The sequence below is a fragment of the Vigna angularis genome, chromosome 2, assembly GCF_016808095.1.
Source record: "Vigna angularis cultivar LongXiaoDou No.4 chromosome 2, ASM1680809v1, whole genome shotgun sequence".
Taxonomy (NCBI): Eukaryota; Viridiplantae; Streptophyta; class Magnoliopsida; order Fabales; family Fabaceae; genus Vigna; species Vigna angularis.
This window is the reverse complement of record NC_068971.1, coordinates 40,133,884-40,161,416: the sequence shown is the minus strand read 5'-3', so window position 1 is coordinate 40,161,416 and position 27,533 is coordinate 40,133,884. Positions and strand designations below refer to the sequence as shown.

General features: G+C 30.1%; 3 protein-coding genes across 3 annotated transcripts; all 3 read left to right on the top strand.

The window, feature by feature from the left end:
• Positions 1-6,438: 6,438 nt before the first annotated feature.
• Positions 6,439-7,469, top strand: LOC108328428 (pterocarpan synthase 1). The gene has a single exon (XM_017562294.2). It carries the CDS (start codon positions 6,818-6,820, stop codon positions 7,376-7,378), a length of 561 nt encoding a protein of 186 aa, XP_017417783.1. The 5' UTR covers positions 6,439-6,817; the 3' UTR covers positions 7,379-7,469.
• Positions 7,470-19,040: 11,571 nt separating this feature from the next.
• Positions 19,041-20,055, top strand: LOC108328278 (pterocarpan synthase 1). The gene is made up of 2 exons (XM_017562113.2): positions 19,041-19,060; positions 19,242-20,055. Exon 2 carries the CDS (start codon positions 19,386-19,388, stop codon positions 19,950-19,952), a length of 567 nt encoding a protein of 188 aa, XP_017417602.1. The 5' UTR covers positions 19,041-19,060; positions 19,242-19,385; the 3' UTR covers positions 19,953-20,055.
• Positions 20,056-23,303: 3,248 nt separating this feature from the next.
• On the top strand, positions 23,304-23,882 carry LOC108327559 (pterocarpan synthase 1). Its single transcript, XM_017561250.1, has one exon. It carries the CDS (start codon positions 23,304-23,306, stop codon positions 23,880-23,882), a length of 579 nt encoding a protein of 192 aa, XP_017416739.1.
• Positions 23,883-27,533: the final 3,651 nt, after the last annotated feature.

The following is a 27,533-nucleotide window of genomic DNA, read 5'->3' as shown; positions in this document are numbered from 1 at the left end:
TCAAACAAGAATATTAATCAAATTATATAAGCTTTCCTTACCTTTATACGTAACCAAACACTCAACGAAGCATAATAGAGCTCCCCTCTACCAAAGAACTAACGTTCGACACTCCCGTTTTAGGAGCACTGGACCAAACATAAAAGCCAGAAACACTCAGAATTATACTGTCTACTCAGACGACCAGAAATAGAGGGTTGCATGCAAGACTTAAACGAACGTACTAGGGAGAAAGAAACTCACCGGCTCAGAATCATAAACCGATCGGTTTAAACGAAAGCTCTTGACACCGGGAGTGTTCAGACGGTGCCTGAGAGGTGATCTGAATAAGAAAAGGTAAGGTTTTCTTAGAGAGAATGAGGAGATTTTAGAGAGAAGAAGGAGAAAATGGTTTCAGCATGGTGGGGAAGAAGAAAGGCATGCAGAGAAGTGGCACGACATTTGAAATTTGGCCTTAAATAATGTCGTCGCCCAAAACGAACGGCTACTCCCCTGCAGCCACCTGTTCTCCACTAACTGAGACGTTCACTCACTTCTTGGCACATGGATCCCACTACTTGGGGTTTTTTAGTGTGTTTTAATGGGGTCTGACAAATTGAGTATCTAATAAATTTTGTGCTAGATTAAGTATTTAAAATATTTATACTTTTTAACTTAATTATTTTTTTATAAATTGAGTTACATTAATCACCTGTCACATTGTTGTAACAATATGTTATCTTATAATTTTATATTTTATAATTTTATAATTGTCAAACACTTAATTTTATCCTAATAACTAATAAAAAATATATAAAAAAATGATTAAAAAACATAAATATATAAAGTTAAAAAAACAAATAATTCTTTCTTTTTATTTTATTTGTTTTTATTTTATTTTATTTTATTTTATTCAACGATTTGATTTGATTTGGTTTTATTTTATCTCATTTTATTTTAGTTTATTTCATTTCATTTCATTTATTTTGTTTTATTTTATTTTCTTTTTATTTTTGTTCTTTTGCTTTATTTTATTGTGTCTCATTTTATTTTATTTTATTAATATTGTGTTTTATTTTATTTTACTTTGTTTGTTTTATTATATTTTATTTAGTGTTACTTTTCTTTATTTTGTTATTTTGTTTTGCTTTTAGTCAACAGTGGCAACCACCATCTTTGTCCTTGCTCATGTTTTCCAGCCACTGCACCAACCTCGCATGCACGAAAACATTTTATTCCATCCTTTTTCCATCAACTTGCACTGGCCATGGCATAAAAGATAAAAATAAAAGAGTTCATTCGCGTGTTCTACTCTGTAAAATCTCTCATCTGCAGATTTTGGTCCACAACATCATAATGACAGATTCAAGGATCCCTTTACAGAAAGGATTCATCGTTCAGGGGCACCTGTAATTGATCCCTTCTATTTTGTTATTTGTTTATAGGTTTGTTTCATTTTTGCCTGCATTTCAATATCTATTGCACACACTCATTTTTTAATTAATATTCAATATTATAAAACAGAAAGATAAAAAAATGATAAAATAGAAAAAGATAAAATATTAAAATTACAAAAAATTGGTTTGTTATGTTTCTTGTATTTAATATTTCTTTTATTGTTTAAACCCTCGTTTGGTACTCGTATTTATGTGTCAATCTCAAGTGGGTCTTTGTTTTTTTTTCGGTCTCAATCAGGTCCATAAACTTGTAAAAATAATGAGTCAATTAAGTCATCTCCGTTAAGTTTTACTGATGTCGTCTAACTATGATGACGTGGTGCACACACATGTATACATCTTATATTACGTGAAATTTCTTATTTAATTTGTTATTAAGTCTTGTACAACTGTCCAAACGTCGCCTCATAGCCCTTGGCGAAAAACCTTGCACCAATCAGCTTCTTGTTACAGTTTGATGGGTTGAAGTTCTTTTCTCTCTCACACTCACCTTTCCCGCGATACATCTGGCAGCAAGAAGATCACACTGTTATGCCCAATTACACAGGAAATCAAACTATACTCATTTATAGTACCAACAATGATAGAATCATTAAGAAAATAAAAGGAAAATGACAAGGAAAAAGAAAGAAGAAATCTGTTTGTTTCCAATCCCTTAATAACCCCAACAAATCTTTCAAATTGAATGATGAGTTCACTCATGGAGTTCTCGTGCTTCAGAGCCAACAACGATTCAAAAGGCCTCCCATAGAAACTGATTGCGTTCATGAAAACAACCATAGATTGGCTTGGATTGCACATTTCCCACCATTGCAACCATGATAAGGCAGGGTGAGGTCGAGGCGGCAAGGTCGAGACGGAGAGGATGAGGCGGCGAGGACTCTGTTGAGGCGGTGAGGCAGCAAGGACTCTGTTGAAGGGTACGTATGACCTTGGGATAGTTGGGGAAGTGGATGTTGGAGGATCGACCCTGACAGCATCAACCTCTTCGACGACACCCACATTGTCACCGACAACGACGCCGCCCCCCACGTGCACCTCACCAACCCCTCCCTTTCTTCCTTCGGTCTCCTCTGTGTCCCCGGTATAACTTCTTCCAACGGTGGCCATTCGCTGCAGGTTGTGAGTATCTATTCATGGAAGCTTACATTGAAGAAAGTTTCAAATGGGTTGCAACGTGGGTGACGTTTGTGGTGATTGTCTTCGTCTTCGAAAATTCTTCCGAGCCCTAATTCTGACACTCACTCCCCAAATGAAAATCCCTAACTCATGAAATCTTAATTCCCTTTAAGTATTTCTGTTTTAGTAAAAAAACCACAATAAAAATCCCTAATTCCCTCCCATGTAAAAAGGTTTTTTTAAATACTAATATTCACGTATTTAAATCCTTATAACTGAGCTCATTTTCTGTGCACCACGTCATCGCAGGCCGACGGCATCAGTGATAACTTAACGGAGAGAGCTTAATTGGCTCATTTTTACAAGTTTATGGACCCGATTGAGACCGAAAAAAAAAATGAGGACCCACTTGAGATTTGCACACAAATACGAGGACCAAATGAGGGTTTAAACCTTCTTTTATTGATAACTAAATACTATTATTTATTTTCTATTTTTATTTTGAACAATGTTAATAATATTATTATTATTGTCATTTAATAAAATTTACAAAAATAAAATACAAAAATTAAAAGAAGGTATAAAATTATAAAAATGATTTTTCAGTATTTCTAATGACATAAGTATTTGTGTGAGATTGTATGTATCAATCTAGTACTCAATGTCTTTTCAAATAATTTTGATTGTCATATTAAATCTTGAATTTGCTTAATAATTAAATTTTTCATAATAATTTTTTATTGAAATATCAATCTTGAATTTGCTTGATAATTAAATTTTCATAATAATTTTGATTGTCATCACAAGTCTAAGATTTGGTTGATAATTGATTTTTTTAATAATAATTAAAAATTATTGATTATCATGTCAAAGTTTCGAATTTGCTTGATAATTAAATAAAAACATTAACAAATAGTTTTCTTGTAAATAAGTGTAAATATTTGTATGATTGTTTGTCATAATTTTTCTTAATCATATGAAGTTAAAAATCGAAAAAAATATAAAACTTTTCAAAAATCAAAAAATAATTTTATTTTCTACTTGTTTTATATCTATCTCATTGTCTATGTCGTGATACTTCTTCTTCAAGATCATTTAAAAATATCAAAAAATCATAAAAACCCTAAAAATAAAAAATTTCATAAGGAGGAGCAATTTTAACCTTGTGAGGTTCACTTCCCTATAATTCAAGTCATTTTCTAAAAAGATCATTTTTTAATGAAATTTTTAAAAGAACTAGTCCTGCATTGTTATTTTCAGAAAAAATAACTATTTTGAAAACCACATCAACTTTGCACATTTGCACATTTAATTAAAAATACTGTTTTCGAGCAGGCCTTGTAAGGTTTCCTAATCGACTCCCGAATTTGTAAATTGATAGGAGTAATTGTAAACTCATTATAATATTTATAAATATATGTTTGACGAAGGAGTTTAGGTAATCACTAACACAAATATAGTTTTTAATGTATGTTATTTTAAGCTTCTGACATCTGTTAAATGGTAATGGTAAACTCATTATAATATTTATAAATATACGTTTGACAAGGGGAGTTTAGGTAATTAACTCTGAGTAATCATATTTATTACAATAGTATTGCGCAAAGTCACTTACTTAAACGTCGGAGTGTTTTTGACAAGTATCGTCGCACACGATTTGAACAAGAAGGAGAGAGAGCAAACAACATAACTGGGATGTTAGAGGACTATCAAGAAGCTTATCCGGTCTATAGGATAACTTTGAATGCTTTAAATAAAAATATAATAATGTATTTGTATATAAGTTATTAAAAAAGAATTTGTTAAGAAGTGAGGTAAAAAATGTTTTATGTATTTTATAAAATTGAAACAATGTCTATTTGTTATTAAATAACTTCTAATTGTCCAACTAAAGATGCGTGTCTATGACCTAATCAAACTGTTAAAATATGTCAAATATTATTAGCAAATATTAGACAATCAAACGTTGTGTTAGCTATAATTTATGTATTATTATTTATACAGATTTGGGTAACTATCATTTCTTTACCAGATGAAAAATTATAGAATTCTTGTATATATACATATAATACATTAATTTTTTGAATAATACATTAAAATTATTCTTTAAACCTTTTTACAGAAACTTCAACTATTTTTTAATTAATAAAAATGAATTTATGATTGAAATGATGTTTGAATGAATTGTATACTGCCATCTTTCATGAATCAATAATATTTATAAATACTGCTGTCTGATTTATGTTATGATATAATATTTGATTATATTGGGAAATAAAATAATATAAAAGAAATAAAGTCTAATATTGACAAATGCCAATGACAACTTTTTATGACTATAATGCACAATTGCTTACGAATGGAAATGTTTTTAAAAAGTTATTAACACTGTAAAGTAATTCAAGGTAAACTTCTTCTAAGAACACTCAAAATGGGGTGAATGTAGAGAGAAAATTTGGAGATAGAGAAGGTCATGCACCTCACAGCATAGACATGCATTACATATTATCAAAATCAAACGAGAGCAACAAAACAACATATTCTAGCAACTGATAACATCGTACCACCACATTCAACTAGAATACATCTGCGTCAAAGACAACAACACAGTGGGAAAGCTCATGTTTATTTTTCTCAACATCAACAGTCTGCGCAGGAATACCGTGCTCTGCTGCTACCAAAGGCCCACATCAGCCTCGGAGAACACAATGGACGATGCAGAGTGAAAATAAGAGTCTAATACATGATAATAAAATAAAGTAAATTTTAAGTTTAATTTAATTTATAAATTAATTTATACACTTACATATTTTAAATTGATTTTAATTTATGATTTTGATACTATATTAACTTTAATAGATATGAATGATTTTGATACTATATATATAAAATATAAATTGTTATTATTTTTAATAGATATGAAATTTTTAATATATATTGATTTCGAACTTTTTAAAGCCATAAAAAACAATCTTTTAGTAAAAACCTTGTAAATAGTACAATTATCGTACAAGACTCACAATTCTTCACGAATTCAGCACCACTATTACACAAATTCAGTGTATTATATATACATCACCAACAATTCTTGCCATCAGTGTCACATTTGTAAAAAGAAATGCAAATTAGGAAATGAGAAAACCGACTTAAGTGGTATAGTTAGATAGGAAAGTGGTGGCGGTGGTGAACTTGTGGTGTGGGTTGGTTGCGTACCCCTGGGATATCAGAGATTTTTAAAAATAATTATTTTTTCATTCTCATCTACGTTAGTATCAAACATAAAACATCATTTCTACTATTTTTTTAATCATTTTATTAAGAAGTTGATAATTATTAACATCTATTCTGTAATTTCATTAATCATGTTTAGTATTATTACTTTTTCTTTTAACAACTTATTTTGATGATGTAAATATGAGATATTCAAATATTAATAACCATTAGAGGTGCTAAGGAGTGAGCAAGTACACCAAACTTACATTCTTTGTGTTCTTAGCCATTTTATAGTTTGTGAGAGAACTATTATAATATTTCTTACGTTGTAAAGTTATATATCTCTATAAAGAACCTTTTAGTTCATATCCTCTAAACGAAAGTTTAAAAATAGAAAAAAAAAACATAAGATTTATCAAAATCCTAACATACATTTAAGCTTTATTTTATTGTTTCTAATCATATAAAATTTGACATACCATACATAATCAGAATTAAAATTCACGTAGTTTAAAATATATATACAAAAGAAAAGATATATTCTAACAGTAGAGTTCATAAAAAATATTTTAAAGCCACTTTTCTTGATAAAGATGTATCATAAAAAATTCTAATTTAAACGGTTAGAAATATAGGAAAAGAAAGAAGCAGTGTGAAGGAATCACCAGCCAATATAAAAATTAAAGGTGATGTCATTCAAAGGGAGAGTGGAAACCCACGTTCCCTGTGGAAATAAATGGAGCAGAATAGTTAAGTCGTTTCTCCTGTGTTTTTCTTCGTTTCCAAGCTGAGGTGATACGTGTGGATCTGTCAGTCTTATTTGATGTGAGGTTTTGGTCCGTCAACGGTAGAAGCCATGGGATAAAAATAAAGAGAGAAGTGAAAATGGTGTTGAGTTTGAAAGGTGAGATTAAAAAAGGGATTTTGTAGGGCTGATTGAGCGTTATAAATAGTTAGTGGGGGAGAGAGTTGAGTGCTAACATCGACAGAGTGGAATCAAAGAGAAACAGTGAGAGAAATAGATTTGAGTTTTGTGGAGTTTCTGAAGCATGGCCAACTCTACCATTTTCCTTTGCCTTAACCTCTCTTTACTAATCTCTCTCGTCACCGCCACTTACTATCAAAGCCTAACCCCAATGCTGATGGGTTTCCGTGAGGACAAGTTCACTCATCTTCACTTCTTCTTCCACGACGTAGTCACCGGGCCCAACCCCAGCATGGTCATTGTCGCCGAGCCCAACGGAAAAGCCAAGGACGCCCTTCCCTTCGGCACCGTTGTCGCCATGGACGACCCCTTGACGGCCGGACCCGAACCCGACTCCAAACTCGTGGGGAAGGCCCAGGGCATTTACACTTCCATATCTCAGGCCGAGATGGGGCTCATGATGGTTATGACCATGGCCTTCACCGACGGAGACTTCAACGGCAGCACCATCAGCGTGTTGGCCAGAAACATGATCATGAGCGAACCCGTTAGGGAAATGGCCATCGTTGGTGGCACTGGGGTTTTTCGCTTCGCTCGTGGCTACGCTCAGGCCAGGTTCCACTCCGTCGATTTCTCCAAAGGCGATGCCATCGTCGAATACGACGTCTTCGTCAATCATTATTGACACTGATATTATAATACTAGTTATTATCATTCACCCTTTTGTTTTGTTTTGCTTTATGCTTTGTAATTCACTATTGCTCGTCAAGGATTTTTACTTTCTCTTGTCCTTTTCCACTTCTCCTAAACCCCTAATGTCGCTGTCTCATGCTTTCCTCTGTGTTCTTGCTTTAACTTTTTCTTTGTCCCCAAATTCTTGTTGATACGGCATCTTCCTAATACGCAATTTTCAAACAAATTCAGACATTAATGATGAAAACTTCATGTTTCTACAAATATTTGCTGTTGCCTTTTGAGATATTATATAATTATAGAGTCAAGTCGTCAATAAATGGAATCATACTCTTCATAATGTTCTCCCAAAACATTACGTTTAGTTTTGTAAGATATTTTTTTTTAAATGAATAAAGAAATGATTTTTTTTATTATTACTATCTATTAATTACTACATCTAAATTTTAAGGTTCCTCAACTACGAATAACAGAGACTTAAAAGTATATTTTGGTTGTGTAATGATTGATTAGTTTAGCACCGAGAGAAAAATAACTTTCATAATATTGATAATAAAAAATATATAATATTTTTAAAATTTAAAAAGCTCAAAGAACCATTGGAAACTATAAAACCTTAACTATTTGAATTATTTTTAAGAGGATGTATTTTCTTTTACAAAAATTCTGAAAATATTATATAATATATTATTTTTGTCCTATCTAAGAAATATTCATAGATACATATTATCGATTGCATCATTAATACTAGTGCTGTCAAAATAAGTTGTAACCCGCGAGCCAACCAGCTCATTACAGGTTTGAGTCGGGTTGAGTTTGAAAAGAATGTAATTTTTTTATGCGGGTTAGGTTTCAACCCGGTTCACTTAGAACCCGGCTCACCGAATTGAACCCATGGTGAACTGGGTTGGCTCACCAGCTACCTAATTTAATTTAATTATTTATTATTTTGTGTTTCAATATCATAAGTTAGCATTTTTTTATTATATTGTAGATGGTGAGAAAGGAGATGTTTTAAGAGAGAAAAATATTTATATATTATATATTTATGTTTTAAGAGTCTAATATTATAAATGGACAAGTGATACAAAATTATCAATATTAAAAACTTATTTGTTCGTCTTTTTACATGTTTTTGGATTACAATATTTTATTTTTTTATTTTGAATTATCTTTGGAGTTTAACATCATTTTAGTATGACGTTTATTTAGATTTGAATTAAAAATTTGTAATTTTTTATTACAAAAAAAACTTGTAATTAAGTGAGCTAGTGAGTCAACCCATTTAACCCACGACCGAATTCGAAATTTTTTAACTCGTTAATAAGTAGATCAGATTTGGTTGACTCACTAAGTGACCAACCCGTGATGAGTCGGGACCGGTCGAGCCGACTTATCCATTTTGATAGCTCTATTTAATACGTATATATATATATATATATATATATATATATATATATATATATATATATATATATATATATATATATATATATATATATATATATATATTTAAGAAATTACTTCTCGATTTATATAAAGACATAAATTGTGATGTGGCGTTTTAAAACAAAAATCACCACACAACTATTTTAACCATGAAGGTTTAAATAAGTTCGGCAAAATTTGCGATATTTTGTACATTAAAGGACAAACTTTATAAGATCGTGCAATTTGGAGATCAAACTGTAATAAAGAATAGAAAATATATATTACGTTGTTTCGTTTAACTAAATTTAAAGTTGAATATGAAGATAGCAATTATTGAGTAATGTAAGCATTTAAGTGTTATAATTTACTTTTTTATTTTCAATACAAATAATTCAAAGAATAATTAATATTTTATAATTGTCAAATAATAATAAAATATTTTAATATTATAAAAATATTATTATATTTGTAAAAGTTAAAATTATAGATTTTAACGGTTAAAAACATTCATAAATAAAATTTCTAACAACTAAAATAACCACAAAAATTACACATGTCAATAATTGTTTGGGGCAACAAAAATTTAAATGGAAGTAATTTTGCTAGAAAAGAATAAAAAATTCTAATAATTAAAAACCGTCACAAAAAGATTTTTATTATATAATTTTATTGTATTTTGACAATTAAAAATCACTAAAAAATATAAATATTTTTAATTTTTAAATTAAAAAATATTTTTTAATTAATTTTCATTAATTTATAAATTTTATAATCAATAATTTAATTGTCTACTCTATTTAAAGTTATTTTATGAAATAATAATAAGAATATTAATAATTTTAGTATTTTCAAATGTTAAATGAGTTTTTAGCAATTATTTTTGCAGTTATTATACCAAATTATTTGTGTAGCCAATTATCCCTGAGTTAGTTATGATTTTGTATCATATACCAAACTCTTTTGTGTCTTCTAGATATCTTAAAATTCTTTTTTCTATATGAATCTGACTTGGTTTTTGCATGAATCTTGATAGAATACTTGTAACGTACATAATGTTTGGTTGTGTAGCTGAGATACAAGAGACTTTCAACCAAACTCATATAGTTTGATGCATCTACCTCTTTGTGCTCCATCATCTTTTTGTAGCTTCTCATTTACCACCAATAGAGTAGCGGTAGGTTTATAATCATTCATCTTGAACTTCTTTAGTAGAACTTCAATATATTTCCTTTGAGAGATAAATATACCTTCTTTTTCTTGTTTTAGCTCTATACCGAAGAAATAGTTCATCAAGCCAAGGTCAGTCATTTCAAATGTCTTCATCAAGTCTTGTTTAAATTCTTTCATCATCTCCATATTGTTTTCTGTATAGATAAGATCATCGTCATATAAAGAAACAATGAGATGGTACTGACCTTGTGCCTTAGTATATAGTGTTGACTTAGTTTTGCTCCTCTAGAATCCTTGATCGATGAAGTATTGATCAATCTTGTTATACGATGCTCGAGCAACTTGCTTCAGGCCATATAATGCTTTTTTAAGTCTTAGTACTTTGTCTTCATTGCCTTTGTTGATGAAGCCTTGTGGTTGTTCAACATAAATCTCTTCTGCGAGCAATTAGAGCAAATGTCTCATTATAGTCGATTCTTGGTTGTTGTGAGTAGCCTTTAGTGACCAATCTTGCCTTGTGCTTTTGTATAGTTCCATCAAGACTAAGCTTTGTTTTATATATCCATCTCACTCCTATGATGTCTTTTTCATGAGGGCAATTTATGATTTCCCAAATGTTATTCTTCTCAATCATTTTAATCTCTTCTTCCATAGCCTTGACCCATACTTCTTGTTTTGATGCTTCTTCATAACAGTTAGGCTCAATTATGGCCATATTGCAAGTTTCATATATGTCTAGCAAAGATCTTACTCGTCTTAGACTGGATTTAGGTGAAGAATCTTATTGTGGAGGTGGAGAAAGCGTACCTGAATTTTTTGCCTCTTCTTGAGATTGTTGCACTAGAACTAAAATGTTACTTTTAACAACTTTTACTTCTTCCTAATTCCAAGAAGCATTTTCATCAACCTCAACATCTCGACTAATGATGAGCTTTTTTGTTAGTAGGTTATAGACTCGATAACCTTTTGACTGTGTGCTATATCCCAAGAATATTCCTCGTATTGTCTTGTCTTCAAGCTTGTGCCTCCTTTGATAAGGAACATGTATGTAAACACTCGTAAGTGTTTAAATAATGACTTTCTTCCACTTCAAGCTTCAATAAGGGTCTTGTCTTGGCTGCCTTAGTTGGACATCTGTTTAGAATGTAAACTATAGTGTAGACTACTTCAACCCAAAAAGTATAAAAGTACTAGGCATACTTTTTTCTTTTAGCATTGATCTTGCCATCTTCATAATTGTGCGATTCTTTCTCTCTGACTTTTCATTTTTGTGTGGAGTATATGCGACTGTAAGTTGTCGCTCTATGCCTTCATCTCCGTAGAATTTGTCAAACTCGCGAGATGTGTACTCCTTGCCACGATCACTTATAAGTATTTTTATCTGTTTTCAAATTTGCTTCTCAACAAGGGCCTTGAATTTCTTGAATACTTCGAAGACTTATGACTTTTCTTTTAAAAAATAGACCCATGTCATTCCATAGAAGTCATCAATGAAGAGGATAATATACTTGTTGTTGTGATGTGAAGGCGTTCTCATCGGTCCGTAGAGATCGATATGAATCAATAAGTCTTTTGCTCTCCATGCTATGTCTATCGAGAATGGTAATTAGTGTTATTTGCCGAGGATACATCCTTCGAATGATTCATTATTCTCCTTCAAGCATGGAAGATCTCTCATCATGTTTTTCTAATATAGAAGCTTTAAGGCATATGTGTTGAAGTGGAAAAATCTCCTATGCCAAAGCCATGAGTCATCAACTTCTACCTTCATGGCAATATTAGTTCGAGGTTTGAAGCTTATAGGAAAGCTTATATTTATCTTCTCCATTTTTACTTGGCCAATTTCTATCATTTCACTATCATAAATTTTGCATGTATCTTTTTTTAAATGAGGAGAATATCCATTCTTCATCATTTGGCCAATAGTTAAAATGTTTTCTTTAAGATTTGGAACCAGTAAAACTCCTTGATGAATTTCGTACCTTTCTTTGTCTTAATCATGACATCTCCTTTTCTTCGAGACTCCATTGAGGTGTTATTTCCTAGCCGAACTTTGACAATGATTGATTTATCAATGTCTTTGAAGATGCTTTGATCTTTCACCATATGATTGCTGTATCCGTTATCCAAGTACCAATATCCTTCTCCACTAGGAGATTCTTGATTGATGTAGAATAAAAGTTTCTCCTAATTATGTTCTTCCGCAAAGTGTTCTTAATGCTTATTTTTATTATGACAATACTTCTTTACATGACCAAATTTCTTGCAATACTGACATTGAGGTTTTCCATGATGCCAACAATCTTTTTCCAAGTGACTTGTTTTTTCAAAGATACCACATGAAGGATATTTTCTTTGACGAGTCATACAAAAGCTTTTAGAATTTTCTTCATTTCTAGAAATTTCTCCTCTAATTTTATTTTCGAGATATTCTTTTTTCTAAGATCGGAATTTCAGTTTTGTTTGAAAGGCGTTTTCGACCGAGTCTTCATGCCTTTTCAATCTTTGTTTATAAGTTTCAAGAGAGTCCATTAGTTATGCTACTAACAATGTAGCCAAATATTTTGTTTGTTCAATTGTGATTGCGATTACATCATATTTTTAGGTAATAAAAATTAAAATTTTCTCAAAGATTATTTTTTGTCTAGAATATTTTCTCCATAAACTCTCATCTGATTAACTAATTCTTTTTTTATAGAAATAGTAGTTTTTAATGGTCTTAGATGCTTTCATTCTTATTAATCCAAACTCTCATCTTAAAGAATGAAGTTTAACATTGCATACCTCATCACTTCCTTGAAAATCCTCTTGTATTATGTTCTAAGCTTATTTTGCACTTATGGCACCAATTCTCCTTGAAAAAAATTGTGTCATCGATTGTTTGTTGAAGAGCAAATAAAGCCCTTGAATCCTTTTGCATGCTTTCCTTCAACTCCTTCTTTTGAGCTACAATAAGACTAGACAATAAGACTAGAGGTGTCTTCTAGAATAGTGAATCATTCTTCTATAATGTCACATAAATCTTGAAAGCGGAAGACTGTTTTCATTTTGACATTCCAAATTTCATAATTTTCTCCTGTGAAAATAGGTACAGAAATTGATGATGTTTGATTGGTAGTAGCCATGAGTTGAGAAAATATTTTGGAAGTAGTACAGAATGAAGTTATAGTTTTGTTTGAAATAGTTGAAAATTTTATCTATGGCCAGTAGATGACTTAAAGTAGCTCCGGTACCACTGTTAGTATTTTAAGGTTGTGAAAGGAATAATTGATGGGGTAGAGAAAATGTAGAAATAGTAGAATGTAGAGAAAATGTAAAAATAGTAGAATGTAGAGAAAATGTGAAGATAATGGAATATAAAAGTAGTAGTTGAAAGAAGTGTTGTAGTTATATTTAATTGTAGTAGATGTTGTGTTCTTATTTTAAATGATAGCATATATGAGTATTTATAAACCCATATATCTTTCATGACTATTCTAGAAAATTCTAATTAAAACTTCTGTAAAAAATTCTAAATTTTCTACTTGTGTAAAATGTTTTTGATTTTTTTTTATATTTTAGGTTTTTCTATAATATTTTAAAATTTATATTATATTTCAATTCTTCTTAGAAGTTTCATATTTTTCTAGAATTTCCATTAAACTTTAATAAATACATATCTCCAATTTATCTGGGTCTCAAAAAGGTGAAGCTCCTCCACCTTCACTTCTTCATGCACGACGTTACAATAGGGCCCAAGCCCACAGCAGTGAAAATTGCAGAGGCCCAAACGACTAACACTTGCTCCACCTTTTTCGGATTCTTGGCAATAGCCGACGACCCGTTGACTGTTGGGCCGGATCCCGGGTCCAAACTTGTCGGAAAGGTACAAGTACTGTACGGGTTTTCAGACCAGAAGGAGGTTGCGGTGGTGATGCTCTTCAACTTGTCTTCACGGAAGGGAAGTTGAATGACAGCACTCTGAGCTTGTTGGGTCGGAACTTGATATTTCACAACAAAAGGGAATTGCCGATTGATGGCAGAAGAGTGGGGTTTTCAAGTTCGCACGTGGCTTTGCTGATCTGAAGAAGTATAGTCTTGATAACAAGACAGGGAACGCTGTTGTTGAGTACAACATTTTTTTCGTCTTCCATTATTGATCACTCCTATGAGGCTTCTCCAACATTTGCATGTTTTTTTACATCGTATTATTCACTCTGTATCCTTTCGCGTTCCTTCTTCATGCTTTCTATAAAGGTCGTTCACGCCTTTATATGATTAATTCAAGATAGTGCAATATACTTTCACAAACAAAAATCTTTTAAGCTCATTTTGATATTACTTTTTTTTTCTTTTACAAATACATAAATTTATGGTAATAGTTATTGATTGAATCTAATTAAATTTAACATCAAATAAAAATTAATATGTTCTCATTAATTTTTACATCAATGATATTTAAAATCGGGAGTAATATTAATTTTAATTAATTTTTAAGGATGAAAAGTAAAACCTAAGTTAACTCGGGCATATAAATACAAGTCCATTTTGACTTGATTACTTTAAAATACATTATGTGAACAATAATATCTAAAATAATAATTTTAATAAAAAATGATAATTAATACTGATGAAAAAACAATAACATATTTATACAAGTTTGTGTATATCTTGTTTGGTTGTATGTTTTATTATGGTCTTAAATATTTCATCTGATCTGCTGTAGTACTTCTATCAGACTGAATTTATTCAATAAGTTTTTTTACACTAATTATGTTAATTTTAATTGACGTGGTATCTCTTATTGTTTATAATGTGTTATCAACTTGTCGAAGTTACAGTAAAAACTAATGGATGAACCAAATTTATTTAAGGGAGAAACTTTAGCAGAACAAAGTAAATATTTAAAATTTAACAAACCAAATTAAAACTGAGTGAAGATAAGGTACCAAAATTTATTTGATTTTTAATCGATTAATTTATGATAATTCGTAATACTTTAATTAATAATTGAGTATTTAATATCCCATGGAAAAGATTAAGTGGCTTCTTTCAACACTTCTACGTTTTTCTTCCTGTACCCCCAAACTTTTGCCCTTTCTCATTTTCCCTATTTTGTAATACTTTTCGGATTAGATAATCTGATAAAAATATTTGTCAACCGTAATGGTCACTCCAAACGGTTGTCTCAAATTTGGGAGTGAATACTGGATTACTAAATCCAGGAAGTGTAAGAATCGGAATGTGAGTCCAAAGATCAAAATGTAATGGGTTTCAACTTTTAATCCGGTTCATCAAACATTACTCATCAGATTTTTTTCCTAAGGATGCCATTATCATTTTTTATACATTCCTTTTGACGATTATGAGAAGTATTAGGAATCTAAGATCAAAGACAAGAACCATGAATATTTGAAAAAGAATATTAATAATTATTATTATTTTGAATTTTTTTTGTATTAAATGAGTTGTTTCAGAACCTACCTAATATATTTTTGACATATTGGTATATTATATATTCACTCATGTTTTGTTTTAAATATTATTCTCTTTAAAAATTTTAACTATTTGTAAGTGACAACAAACTAGAATTATTTATATAATTACTTTACACTACATATTTAAATGTAGAATTTAAGTATCAGGAGGAATAATTAATATGAAATAAAGGGTATTACAAGAGTAATGAAAAAACAAATCTATGATATAACATCAATACTGAAGAATGAAGGTAAATTAATCCAACTTCAAGAGAGTTAGTTAATTTTATACATTTTGAGTGCTAGACAAGAGTGAGATGATGAAAATAATGAAGATAATAATCTTCTTCATCCACAATGTGTCTATGTCGTTTCTCTTTTAGGATTAGTTCTTTATTCTCTAAAAGATAATTTTTTATTTTGTGGCACATCTATTTAATAAGACTTGCAACACGCACTCGATAAGCGAATTGAAGTCGTTGTGAGACTTGACATAGCTCGGTGGAGACTTGACAAAGCTTGTTGGAAGAATTGGGTCGAACTACATGAGTTTGAAAAATGTACTTGAATGAATTTTAACTGAATAAGAATCTTAGATATCTTCTTCAATTTTCACTTATTTATAAAATATTTCACAAATAAAAACCAAATACTTCTCTTTCCAAAATTATTTAATAAAACCTTAATTACTTGAAAAAAATAATAAAAACATAAATAATATATAAAAATAAGCTTAAAAAACCAATGATAATGACAATTACTAATTAGTTTAGCATTTTGAGACACATGTAGTTCTGGGATCCATGTCTGTTATTTAAAATCGATCAAAGTAAAAAAAAAAAAAATTGTTTAGTTATGCTTGTTATGATATGTTTAAATTTTTATTTGACATTTGTGTAAGTAGTTAGAGCATCTTATGAGAATTACAGTTTTATGAGCAATATTTAGTCATGGACTTTTTTAAACCAAGTAAGGGAAATTAGTTTTATTTTTATATAGTTTAATACTTTGATAGAATATACTATTTTTTAAAGTAGTGATGTATTGGTCTTATTGATTTGTCTCTAGAGATTGGTTTAAATAACTTAAAATTGTGATATGTATGTCCAATTATGTGTGAATTGGTGCGATTGTATTTTAAGTCAAGTAATCTTATATGTGTAAGATTGATGAATTGTATGATGGATAAATATGTATTATTGAATAAAATATTTAAACTTGGTCTAAATGAAATTGTCAAACTTGATTCACGGTTAGGTTAGAAGATTGTGCTAATCAAGTGAATTCGGTGAATAAATAATTTAGGATATATAATTTTGGTTAATTTGATATTACTAAGGCACCTTGAACGATTAAAAATGCTAATTTTGAACTAAGAAATGTATAAGAGTGTCTAGATATACTAAATGATTGACCTGATAGTTCTAGAGAGTTTTTGATTTATGTTCAATTGAGTAGTTGTGACAAAAATTAGTCAAGAAAAATTTTAAACATGATATAGTGCATGAAATTGATTAACTGATATTACTAAAACAATATATATTTATACTAACATTATTATACTAATATAAATAATTTGATTTAAAATTTGTACATATAAATAGATAAATTCTTTTTGTTTGCTTTGTAATTCAGCTTTAATTCCATGTTGTCAATCCTCTCATAAATCTTTTTTCTTCAACAATTTGAATATAAGCACAGGTTTTAGGTAAATAAGGAATTGTTAATAAATAATATTCTTTCTCCTTCTCTTAGTATTAGAAAATATAGGATGTAATATATATGATGTAAGAAAATTAGGTGTGAAAAATATGATGTAAAAATTGTAATGTATATAAATATATACAAATACTTTTTAAGGTTATATTTCCGTTTTATCAAATATCAAATATAATATAATTAGGTATGAAATAATAATTAAAAATCATATCATCTTCTGTTTGGGAAGGAACATCACAATATGTGTATCAAGTAAAGGTACAATAATTATTTTCATTCAAATCGACAATAAAGAGATGGTAAATGTGTACCAAATAGAACTAAAATAATATATTTGCTCGAATATACTATAGATAGATAGATCATATGACAGGTGTAAGACTTCACCTTTATTCGTATGTCTATTCCAAAAATTTAGTGTAAAGTATATTTATTTATTAATAAATGTTATACTAAGAATGAATGGTATAATAATATATATACATATTGAAATATTTGTATCGGTGAATGCTTACATTAAAATTTTCATTAGCTTATATTTTTTCATTTTTATTTATGTAAATAATATAAATAATAAAATATCATTAAAAAACATAGATTAATATCTCATAGTTTTTTTTAATAATGATATTAATACAGAGGATCAAATAGACTGATTCACGAATATAAAATGTAAAAAGTTCAAACGTAACATAAACTTCGAAAAGAGAAAGAAATCCCAATTGTGTGGCATTCAGGCGTAATGATATCATTGTCATTCACGACAACTCTACGCGTATAATTGCCCCACTATGACATTCCACTATTTTATTGGAATTGCATAGTGCAAAAAGGGGTTTTTATTAATTACAGAAAGTAAAAAAAGATTTTTAATTCAATTAAAAAAAAATTAACAAGAGAAGACAAATAAGTGTTCCCATGGACACACTTAAACAATATTTTTAATTTTAATATTATATATTTGCATCAATTTTATTATTCATTTTATTTGTGTTTTTCATCTATAATTAATAGGATTGTTAGGGATACTTATAAATCAAGATGCCTGAATTGATTCAAAACCGTATTGCAGAGATAGGACCACATTAATGATGGAATAAGACAAACAAAAGAAATAATAATGAAAAGATAAAGACATGAGATTGAAAGAAGAACAAATACTTAATTTTCACCAAATCAAATCAGTCAACAACATAGTAAAAATTAAAATATAATAATGTAAAATGGAGCCAAGAAAAGGAAATATTTGCTTAATAAAGGGTAATATATACAGGTTAGCAACAAAAATAAAGAGGGAATAAATATGATGTCACTCTGGTAAGATTTATTGGCTACAAACTGCTTCTCGGATAGGTATACTGAATCTCTTTACATATAAGTTTAACTTGTGAAATTGAAGTTACTTGTAATTAACTCTTTAATTCTATTGGTTCCAATGGTTTGTCTTCTCTAAGAACTCTTCATTTTCGTTTCCTTTCATTATCATGTGGTCAAACAACTTTTTCTTGTTTAATAATTATTTCGGTCTTGTCTTGTCGCTAGTTTAATTTCAAAGAACTAATACCCAATAAATAAATATTAAAAAACAAAAAATATACTCAGTGTTTCAAAATTAAAAAAAGCATAAATTAGTTATCTTTCACTTTTTATTAAACAAAATAATTAATATATCTTTTGAAAAAATTAATTTAGTATCTGGCTGTAGTTTAGTGGTAGTGCTACTCTATAGAAACAGAAAACACTGACAAATTCGGGAAAACAAGTCATTTGGCACTTGTGTAACATTGAAGCATATAGTGCTATTAAACGAACCAGATGGGTAGTTGCATGCGTGAAAAGTGATGAAAATGACGTTATATTATCATCGGCCCAGGTCAAGTGAATTTAGGTCTTAGGTATGTTGAATTTTGGACAGAATTATGTTGACATATTTCTTAGTTCTTTTGAAAATATGTACACTATGTATTGGAGAAACTGTATATCAACAGTAAAAAATGGGAGGATTCAATCCAAATTGTTTCTCCATCACCGTCCAAGTTTACCAAAGTTGTTAACCTAATTCTTTCTTTTTAGCAGGTCAATCACTGCGACAATACTTCCAAACTTGTATGATTCCATCCACTCTATAAATGGCGGATTAGAGTATACTACGTTCTGTACTGGGGAACTCCAACAATTCTCTCTTTTCTCACCGTCTGATTGGTCACCAACTCCATCTCCATGGCCAACTCCAAAAACCTTACATGCATTTTCACCATCATTCTCACCCTTCTCTTTTCGTTCGCAGCCGCAAAATCTTCTACTTTCTACCGAAACCTATCTCCCGTGTCTTTGGGATTCAAGAAGGAGAAGCTCAGCCACCTTCACTTCTTCTTCCACGACATTCTCAGCAGCCCAAATCCCACCGCAGTTAGAGTGGTTGAACCCCACACGACCAATAGTTCCTTCGGACTCATAACAATGGCCGACGACCCATTGACCGTGGGCCCCGAACCCGGATCCAAAGTCGTCGGAAAGGCTCAGGGAATTTACGGGTCTGCCGCCCAAGAAGAAATTGGGTTCTTGATGATCATGAACTTGGTGTTCACCGAAGGGAAATTCAATGGCAGCACTCTGAGCCTGTTGGGGCGGAATGCCGTGCTCTCCACCGTGAGAGAAATGCCGATCGTAGGAGGAAGCGGCGCTTTTCGGTTCGCACGTGGGTATGCTCAGGCGAAGACTCACACGCTTGATTTCAAAACTGGGGATGCTGTAGTGGAGTACAATGTCTACGTGTTCCATTATTAAGCATTGCGTCATTTAGCAACACGGCATCGTTTTGTTCTTCTCTTTTGTTTCTCTTTTGCTTATGGTCAGATGCTTTTTTAATTGGAAGTTCCCTTCATGCTTCGTGTGGTTTAACAATGTGTTACTTTAACTTAAGAAACCATCATGACTTGAGAAACCATCATGACTCTGCCTAATCACATTACCATTAGCATCCAATGAATTCTAAGAAATTATGAATTATTTTTTCACTGATATCAGAACATAGAAGATAGAAGATAATGGCACGCTTAAACTCGCTCTCACAATAGCAGCCTCAACTGCTTTTTGTGCTCTCATTTGGACCACACAAGCCATGTGCATAGTGTAATCATGTTTTTCGAATCCCATTGTTTGGTTAAACAACTTCAACTTCCTTTTTTATTAGCCTATACCACAAATTTTTCAATTACTTTAGCTTAAAATCTATATCTCCGTGATTCAATAAATGTGTTAAAAAATGTGATTCAACAGCACCTAATAAGTCTCATTGTCTTGTAACAGTTGAAAATATATTTATTGAGAAAATTATTTACATATTAATAATAAGTATGACTATTTTTATCATTTTTATATTATTATCATTATTTACGATCAAGTATGCATCATTATTTTTATTATTATTTATTTGAAGTGAGCTTTTATTTTTATTTATTATTTGATTATCTATTTTGTAACATGGGCATAAGGCTAAAAGATCTCATAAAAAAATATAGTATTTTCTATGAAATACACTCACTCTTTATATATATATATATATATATATATATATATATATATATATATATATATATATATATATATATATATATATATATATATATATATATATATTTGACACATGTTAAAAGATAAATTAAAAGTAAGGATAAATAAGTGTTTGTTTATTAGATATGCTAAAGCATTCAAAGAATACAAGTTGTAGAGATTGGAACTTAGGAAATTTAGATGCTTTATAGACAATACGTGATACTCAATGAGATTCAAATTATGATGTGTAAAGATCTAAAAGAGATGAAGAAGAACACTCATGTTGAGATGAAGTCTTTTGGCTTTAGATAAGATTATCTAGAGGGATTGAATGATAAAATATCAAATAACTAAAATAAACCTTCTATTTCTCACTCGATAAGATTAATATATGCAAATTTGAATTCTAACTTATGTGATAAAAGAGAAGAACAATCAAATCAACATAATAAATATTTTGATCTTATAATTTTAAATTATATTTTATCTGAGTTTATATTTTAAAAAAAATTAAAAAAGTATCTAAATTTAAATTACTTTTTTATCTAAATTTATATTTTAAAAAAAGTATCTAAATTTAAAAATAAAATATTAGCAGCTAGCATAAATACCTTTAAATATATATATATATATATATATATATATATATATATATATATATGGGGTTTGCTAATTTGCGTACGCTCTTTTTTCAGTTGGATATCTTCATATATTATGAATTCTAAGTTTTAAGGTCAATTGTATTTAAATAATTTTCATTCTTAAAAGTAAAAAAAAAAAAAGAAACCCCAAATCCTTACTCACTTCCTTCATTCATCTCAACCTTTTCTCTTTCATCTCTCTCACTCCAACATTTTCTCTCTCATCCCTACTGTATCCCCAACTAAAAAAAATAAGAAACACTTGCCTAACCTTAATCCACCTTCCTCACTTATCAATTTGTTTCTAAAATTTCAAAACGAAATTTAATAATAATCAGAATGGAAAAAAATATAACACAACCCTTCAATAAAAAAATCAACATCAACATCATCAATTATTTTGTTATTAAAACAAATGAACGAAAAGAGCAAGAACAACATATTGTGGTGTCGCGGGTTGCTGTGTGGGTGAGAGAGAATATGGAGATGAGAGAAAACAAATTGGATAAGTGAGGAAGCTGGAATAGGGTTAGACGAGTGTTTCTGATTTTTTCAGTTAGGATTACAGTAAGGATGACAGAGAAACGGTTGGAGTGAGAGAAATGGTGAGAGAGATGAAAGAGAAAGGGTTGAGAGGAATGAGAGATGTGAGTAAGAGTCAAATACCCTTGATATTAAGACTTAGAATCCATAATATATGAGGGTATTTTTGTTTACTAAAACCCGGCACAAATTGCTAAAATGTACCAATTGAAAAAAAAACTCACACAAGTTAGCAAACTCATATATATATATATATATATATATATATATATATATATATATATATATATATATATTTAAATTTTTTTCATAAATATCAATACTGAGAGCAGTAATTAAGCCGAACTTTTAAATAGGATGAATAGGACAAATTCTACTAATTAATTGTCTCACCATATTATAATTCCTTATCTTAACTCATAGATATTAGGCTTAAATGCTTACTTCGTCCTCATGTTAAGAGGTCAATTTCTGTTTAGTACCCGATTTTAAAAATGAAGACATTAGGTCCCTATGTTATGAAAAGTGTATGACTAAGGTCTTGTCCATTAAGTTGACAGCAACGACGTTAAGTCCATGCTGATGTGGCCGTACTTTTTCTCTTCTCTCTTCTGCTGTCCAGCTTTTTCTATCTCTTGTTCAGCTTTTTCTTTGATGATTTGTTGAACTTGTTCTTTTTTTGTGGACCATATTCATATATTTTTCATAACATAGGGACCCAATGTTTTCATTTTTAAAATCGGATATTAAACAGAAATTCACCTCTTAACACGGGACCAGGTAAGCATTTAAGCCTAAATATTAATACTTTGATTGAATAAAAGGGAAAAACAATCTTATTTTTGTAAACTATTTCAAAATAAATCCATATTAACATTTTATGCATAAAAGAAACTCAAAATGACAGGAAAACATATGATCAGAAATGTTATACAAAAATTCCATATTTTATATTAAATATAAATAAAAGATGTGAAATCTGAATTTTATTAGTCGAAGTTTATTAACAATTATCGAATTTGATGATTTTTATATATTTTAGTTAAGGATTTTTTCTTTTAATTATAAAACAATACGTAAACTATAATATATTAAAATTATTTCAGGAGACAGTGTGTCCTAAAATGTTCAAAACTAACAGTGACACGCTTGAACAAGAAGCAAAGAAAGATATTCCATAGAGGAAGTTTTTGTCCTAAAGTTTGTCTGTTTCCATGAACTTTGGCAGCAAAATTTGGTATAATATAACTGTAAATGGTTATTTTAGGTGTCAAAACTATAAATTTTGCTTAGAAAATTGTTTTGTCAATTCATTCCTTTCAATTTTGCACTCTATAAATTGTGAATGAAAACCTCTCTTTCCCCACACATTTTACTTTTACATTTCCCTCTCATTACAATGGCTTACTCCAAAAGTCTCACATCCATTTTCACCATCATCGTTCTCAACCTAATCTTATCATTTGCTAGCGCAAAATCTTCTACATTCTATCAAAACCTATCCCCGAAGTCTTTGGGGCTGAAGAAGGAGAAGCTCAGCCACCTTCACTTCTTCTTCCACGACATTGTCAGCGGCCCAAACCCCACCGCCGTCAGAGTGGCGGAGTCCCCTTCCACCAACTCTTCCTCCACGCTTTTCGGATTCATAGCAATGATCGACGACCCATTGACTGTGGGCCCCGAACCCGAATCCAAAGTCGTGGGAAAGGCTCAAGGAGTATACGGGTCTGCATCCCAACACGAACTGGGTCTATTGATGGTAATGAACTTGATGTTCACGGAAGGTAAATACAATGGCAGCACACTGAGCTTGTTGGGGCGGAATGCGGTGTTCTCTACCATAAGGGAAATGCCAATAATCGGAGGAAGTAGGGCTTTTCGGTTTGCACGTGGTTATGCTCAGGCAAAGACTTACACGTTTGATTTAAAGACAGGAAATGCTGTTGTGGAGTACAACGTTTACGTTTTGCATTATTAACTAACCAGTTCTTGATGATATGGAAGCCATGCAGCCTCGTTCTAATGTCTTACGAAGCGATAGTTCTTACATGCAATAAATGATATCGTTTCAGCGTCACTCAAGAGATTAACAATTGCCCAAAACAAACAATACTGTTTGTTGGTGTGTTGATCTTCTATCAAATGTCTTAGAGCATTATCGAAAGTTTGTACGTTTTTTAAAAATAATTTCCCCTATAATTATCCTTTTCTCTTACCAACGACAGTATGTCTTGATATTCTATTAAATGTGCTGGAGCTTTTATCAAAAGTGGGAAGTTTTCTTGTTGCACTCAACTTGTTGTGATAAAAAACAACTTTCACTTTAATGATAATTTTCTTTCACTCTAATGATCTTTTTCCTGTATTATCTAGCATACATACTGAAGATTTCTTTTTCTTGGTGTACTAATGTATTAGAATATCATAGGAAAGATATAAGTCAACTTTGTCTTTGTATATGATCTAATGAAACATATGGAAGTAAACACTAAAAAGTAGCAGGTGTGCAGAACTAAACCGATGACAAAAAAAAAGTAATCGAAAATCGATCTAAATAACCAATAATAGGAAAAAAAAATTAAAAGTTTTTGGATTGTTTAGGAATTCTTCGAAACAAAAACGACCTCGTCGATTAGGTTTTGCAATTTAAAATTCAAAACCGACGCAAACTAAACTGCAATATATTTTTTGTTATTATAATTATCATATAATAATAATAACAACAACAATAATTGCAAAAATCCATGAAAACCATCTTTTTAAAACTGATAGTATGTTTAAGCAAGAGACTTCAATACTTTAATGTTAAAAGTTCAAAATATAAATAAAAGTTTTATAAGACGAGTTTTATTATTTCAAGTTACATCATCTCTCTAAACATAGTTTCCTTTAGAACTTTTCCTTCTCTAGATATTTTATCTGTTGGGTCATCTGTTTGAAGATCGGAGAGTGTCAAAATGATTGTTGCGGAAAAATCTTTTAATCTAAATGATATGTTCTCTTAATAGAGTAAGATAGTTTCTACTCTTTTTTTTAAGTTATACGGACCTTCCATGCATGTGAGAATTTGTTTGTCGCATGTGCCTTCTAAGTTTTCTAGTATGTTCTTTGTTGATCAATGGTTCTAATCGTGTATCTTGATCATGATTTTGTTGTTGGTAGGTGTAGATAGAACTCTCTAAACTGAGGAAACGATTTCAGGTTCTTTCGAGCTCTTTAAGCTGCTATCAGGTAAGGAAAGCTAAATACCTCTATTTTATTATTTTAATACTTTGATAGTCTAAGTTAGTATGTTTGAGTTTGATTAAAGAGATTGAGTTTGTTGAGATTTTGTTGTGTCATGGTATAATTGCTTGAACTTGCTCTAAATGTATGTTGCCTGATATCGGAGGAGACTTATTATGATTGCTTGCTGAATTATGCTTAATTATTGATGATACCTAGATGATAGGTTGTTGTTTTGATTGATCAATTTATCGTGACATAGTGAAATAATTAAGTTTTAGGTTTAAAAGTTGATGGATTTGTATAAGAAAGTTAGGAAAGAGTTATTTTGTTAATTGAAAAAGGGTTTTCCTAGTTTGAAGAGAGGAGTTTAAGTGAATAATGGGCTTTTCTGTTCTTGAATCTTAATGTAGTGAAAAGTGAGAGTTCTTGGTTGGTTTTTGAATCTAATTTGGGGGTTTTGATAGGTGAAAACCTAAAGAAGTTGATCTATGATTAAACTAAAGGTTTGAAGTTTGTTTCTGAGTTAATTATGACTTGTTTAGACACTTAGTTTGTTGAATTTTGGTTTATAACATGTAGAATTGACTAAATGAGTTTTAGATTATTGGTTTGATCTAGTGCATCTAATTCCTGACCAAAACAACAAAATGGTATTCAATTGTGTTTATAAACATGTTTTCGAATCAATTCTGATGTTAAGGATGCTAATAATTTGGTCATTTGGATGGGTTTTAGATGCTACCAAATCTGAAAATCATGTTACTCTTAAAAACTTACATGATAATTGATTATCAAACCTAATAATCGTTTACTCTTAAAAACTTAGATGCATATTTGCTGAAAAAGTCTCTAGAATAATCAACTATCAGATCTGATAAACGATTATTGCAGTAGGTATTATGAGATAATAGATTAATAGGTCTGATAATCGATTACTTCAGTATATATTGTTTTTGTTTAAAGCTCTCTAGAATAATTGATTATCTGATTTGATAATTGAATATCTCATAAGAAAAAGGTTATTTCTGGTTTGTGAACATGTTTATATGTATGTTTATGGTGGATGAATTTGATGGTATACATGTTCATGAAATGAAATTTGAATATTAACATGTATGATAGTTGTTCACCATAATATGATGGTTATGATGATATGTATAGTTTTAATACATGTAAATATTTTATTGATGGTAAACATGAAGGTGGGTTATGGATTAAGTATGTGGTGAAAGGAATTTTATGGAAAATATCCTTGTGTTGTCGTAATGTATTGAAAATATTTGCATAACTATAGGCTTCAATTCTAAAATAATTGAAGTCTATACAAGTATAGGCTTAAGTTCTTTAAAGAACCAAAGTCTAAAATCATTCCACAATTTCAAAATGTCATTATTATTTTTGAATTTTATTTCTATGTCAGATAATAGACTTTGGTTTTACAACTAACTGAAAAAGATTTCTTTGTTAGGGTTATTTTTCAAATATTTATATACATTTGTTTCATTGGGTCATTAAGAACTACTTTGTTTTCATCTATAATTGGGAGACGCAAATGTCACTATGAACACGAACATCACCATTTCTCTATCATCATTGCACTCGTGAGGTTCCATTTTCGCCACCACTAGAGTCTTCTCAATTCTTTCTCACCTTTCTCCATTTTCATTATTGGCTCACTCGTTCGTTTTGTCTATTCCTCACTTTTTTCTTTTTTGTTTCGATAAGGTTCATTATGTTCTTCCTAACACACTCATTTTGTGTTGTTATTCGTGTTCAAGCTTTGCATAAAGCTGACATTGTTGTAACACACATTTTCTTACTTCCAAAACACGTTTTGCATTGTTGCAATACCTAGCCTTTGCACTTCGAGGTTCTTAAAAGTTTATATCTTGTTATATGTTTTTAATATATGTTTTATATGTTTAATATATTTAGTTTGTATTTGGATGTTTCTAGTTGTTTTGTTTTTGTCAAAGTTCATAATGTTGGCAGAAAGAAAAACAAAAAAATATTATTTTCAAAAAATATCTAGAATAAGCTTCTATTATAACAAAAACTACTAGTGGAAAAATACCTTTCTATGACGACCTAATATGACGGATAAAAATTATCCATCATGATCGATGGCTGAATTGTAATAAAAATAAGACATATTATAACGTAATTTTGTATATCAGTCATAATATGAAATACGGTGACAAACATGTAAATAAGTTTAAGACATATTATGACGTAGTTTTGTATACAATTATAATAGAAAACCGGTGACAAACTTATAAATAAGTTCAAAATCTATTATTACGTAGATATAGACATATGTCAGAAGGGGTGAAAATTTGTTGATGTATTATGAGTAAGATTTAAAAATCAATCATAATATCTATCTTCCTCTCTAATTTTT

What these genes read in the sequence shown, in the direction of transcription:
- LOC108328428 (XM_017562294.2), top strand. Translation starts at nt 6,818, where the DNA reads ATGGCCAACTCTACCATTTTCCTTTGCCTTAACCTCTCTTTACTAATC.
- LOC108328278 (XM_017562113.2), top strand. Translation starts at nt 19,386, where the DNA reads ATGGCCAACTCCAAAAACCTTACATGCATTTTCACCATCATTCTCACC.
- LOC108327559 (XM_017561250.1), top strand. Translation starts at nt 23,304, where the DNA reads ATGGCTTACTCCAAAAGTCTCACATCCATTTTCACCATCATCGTTCTC.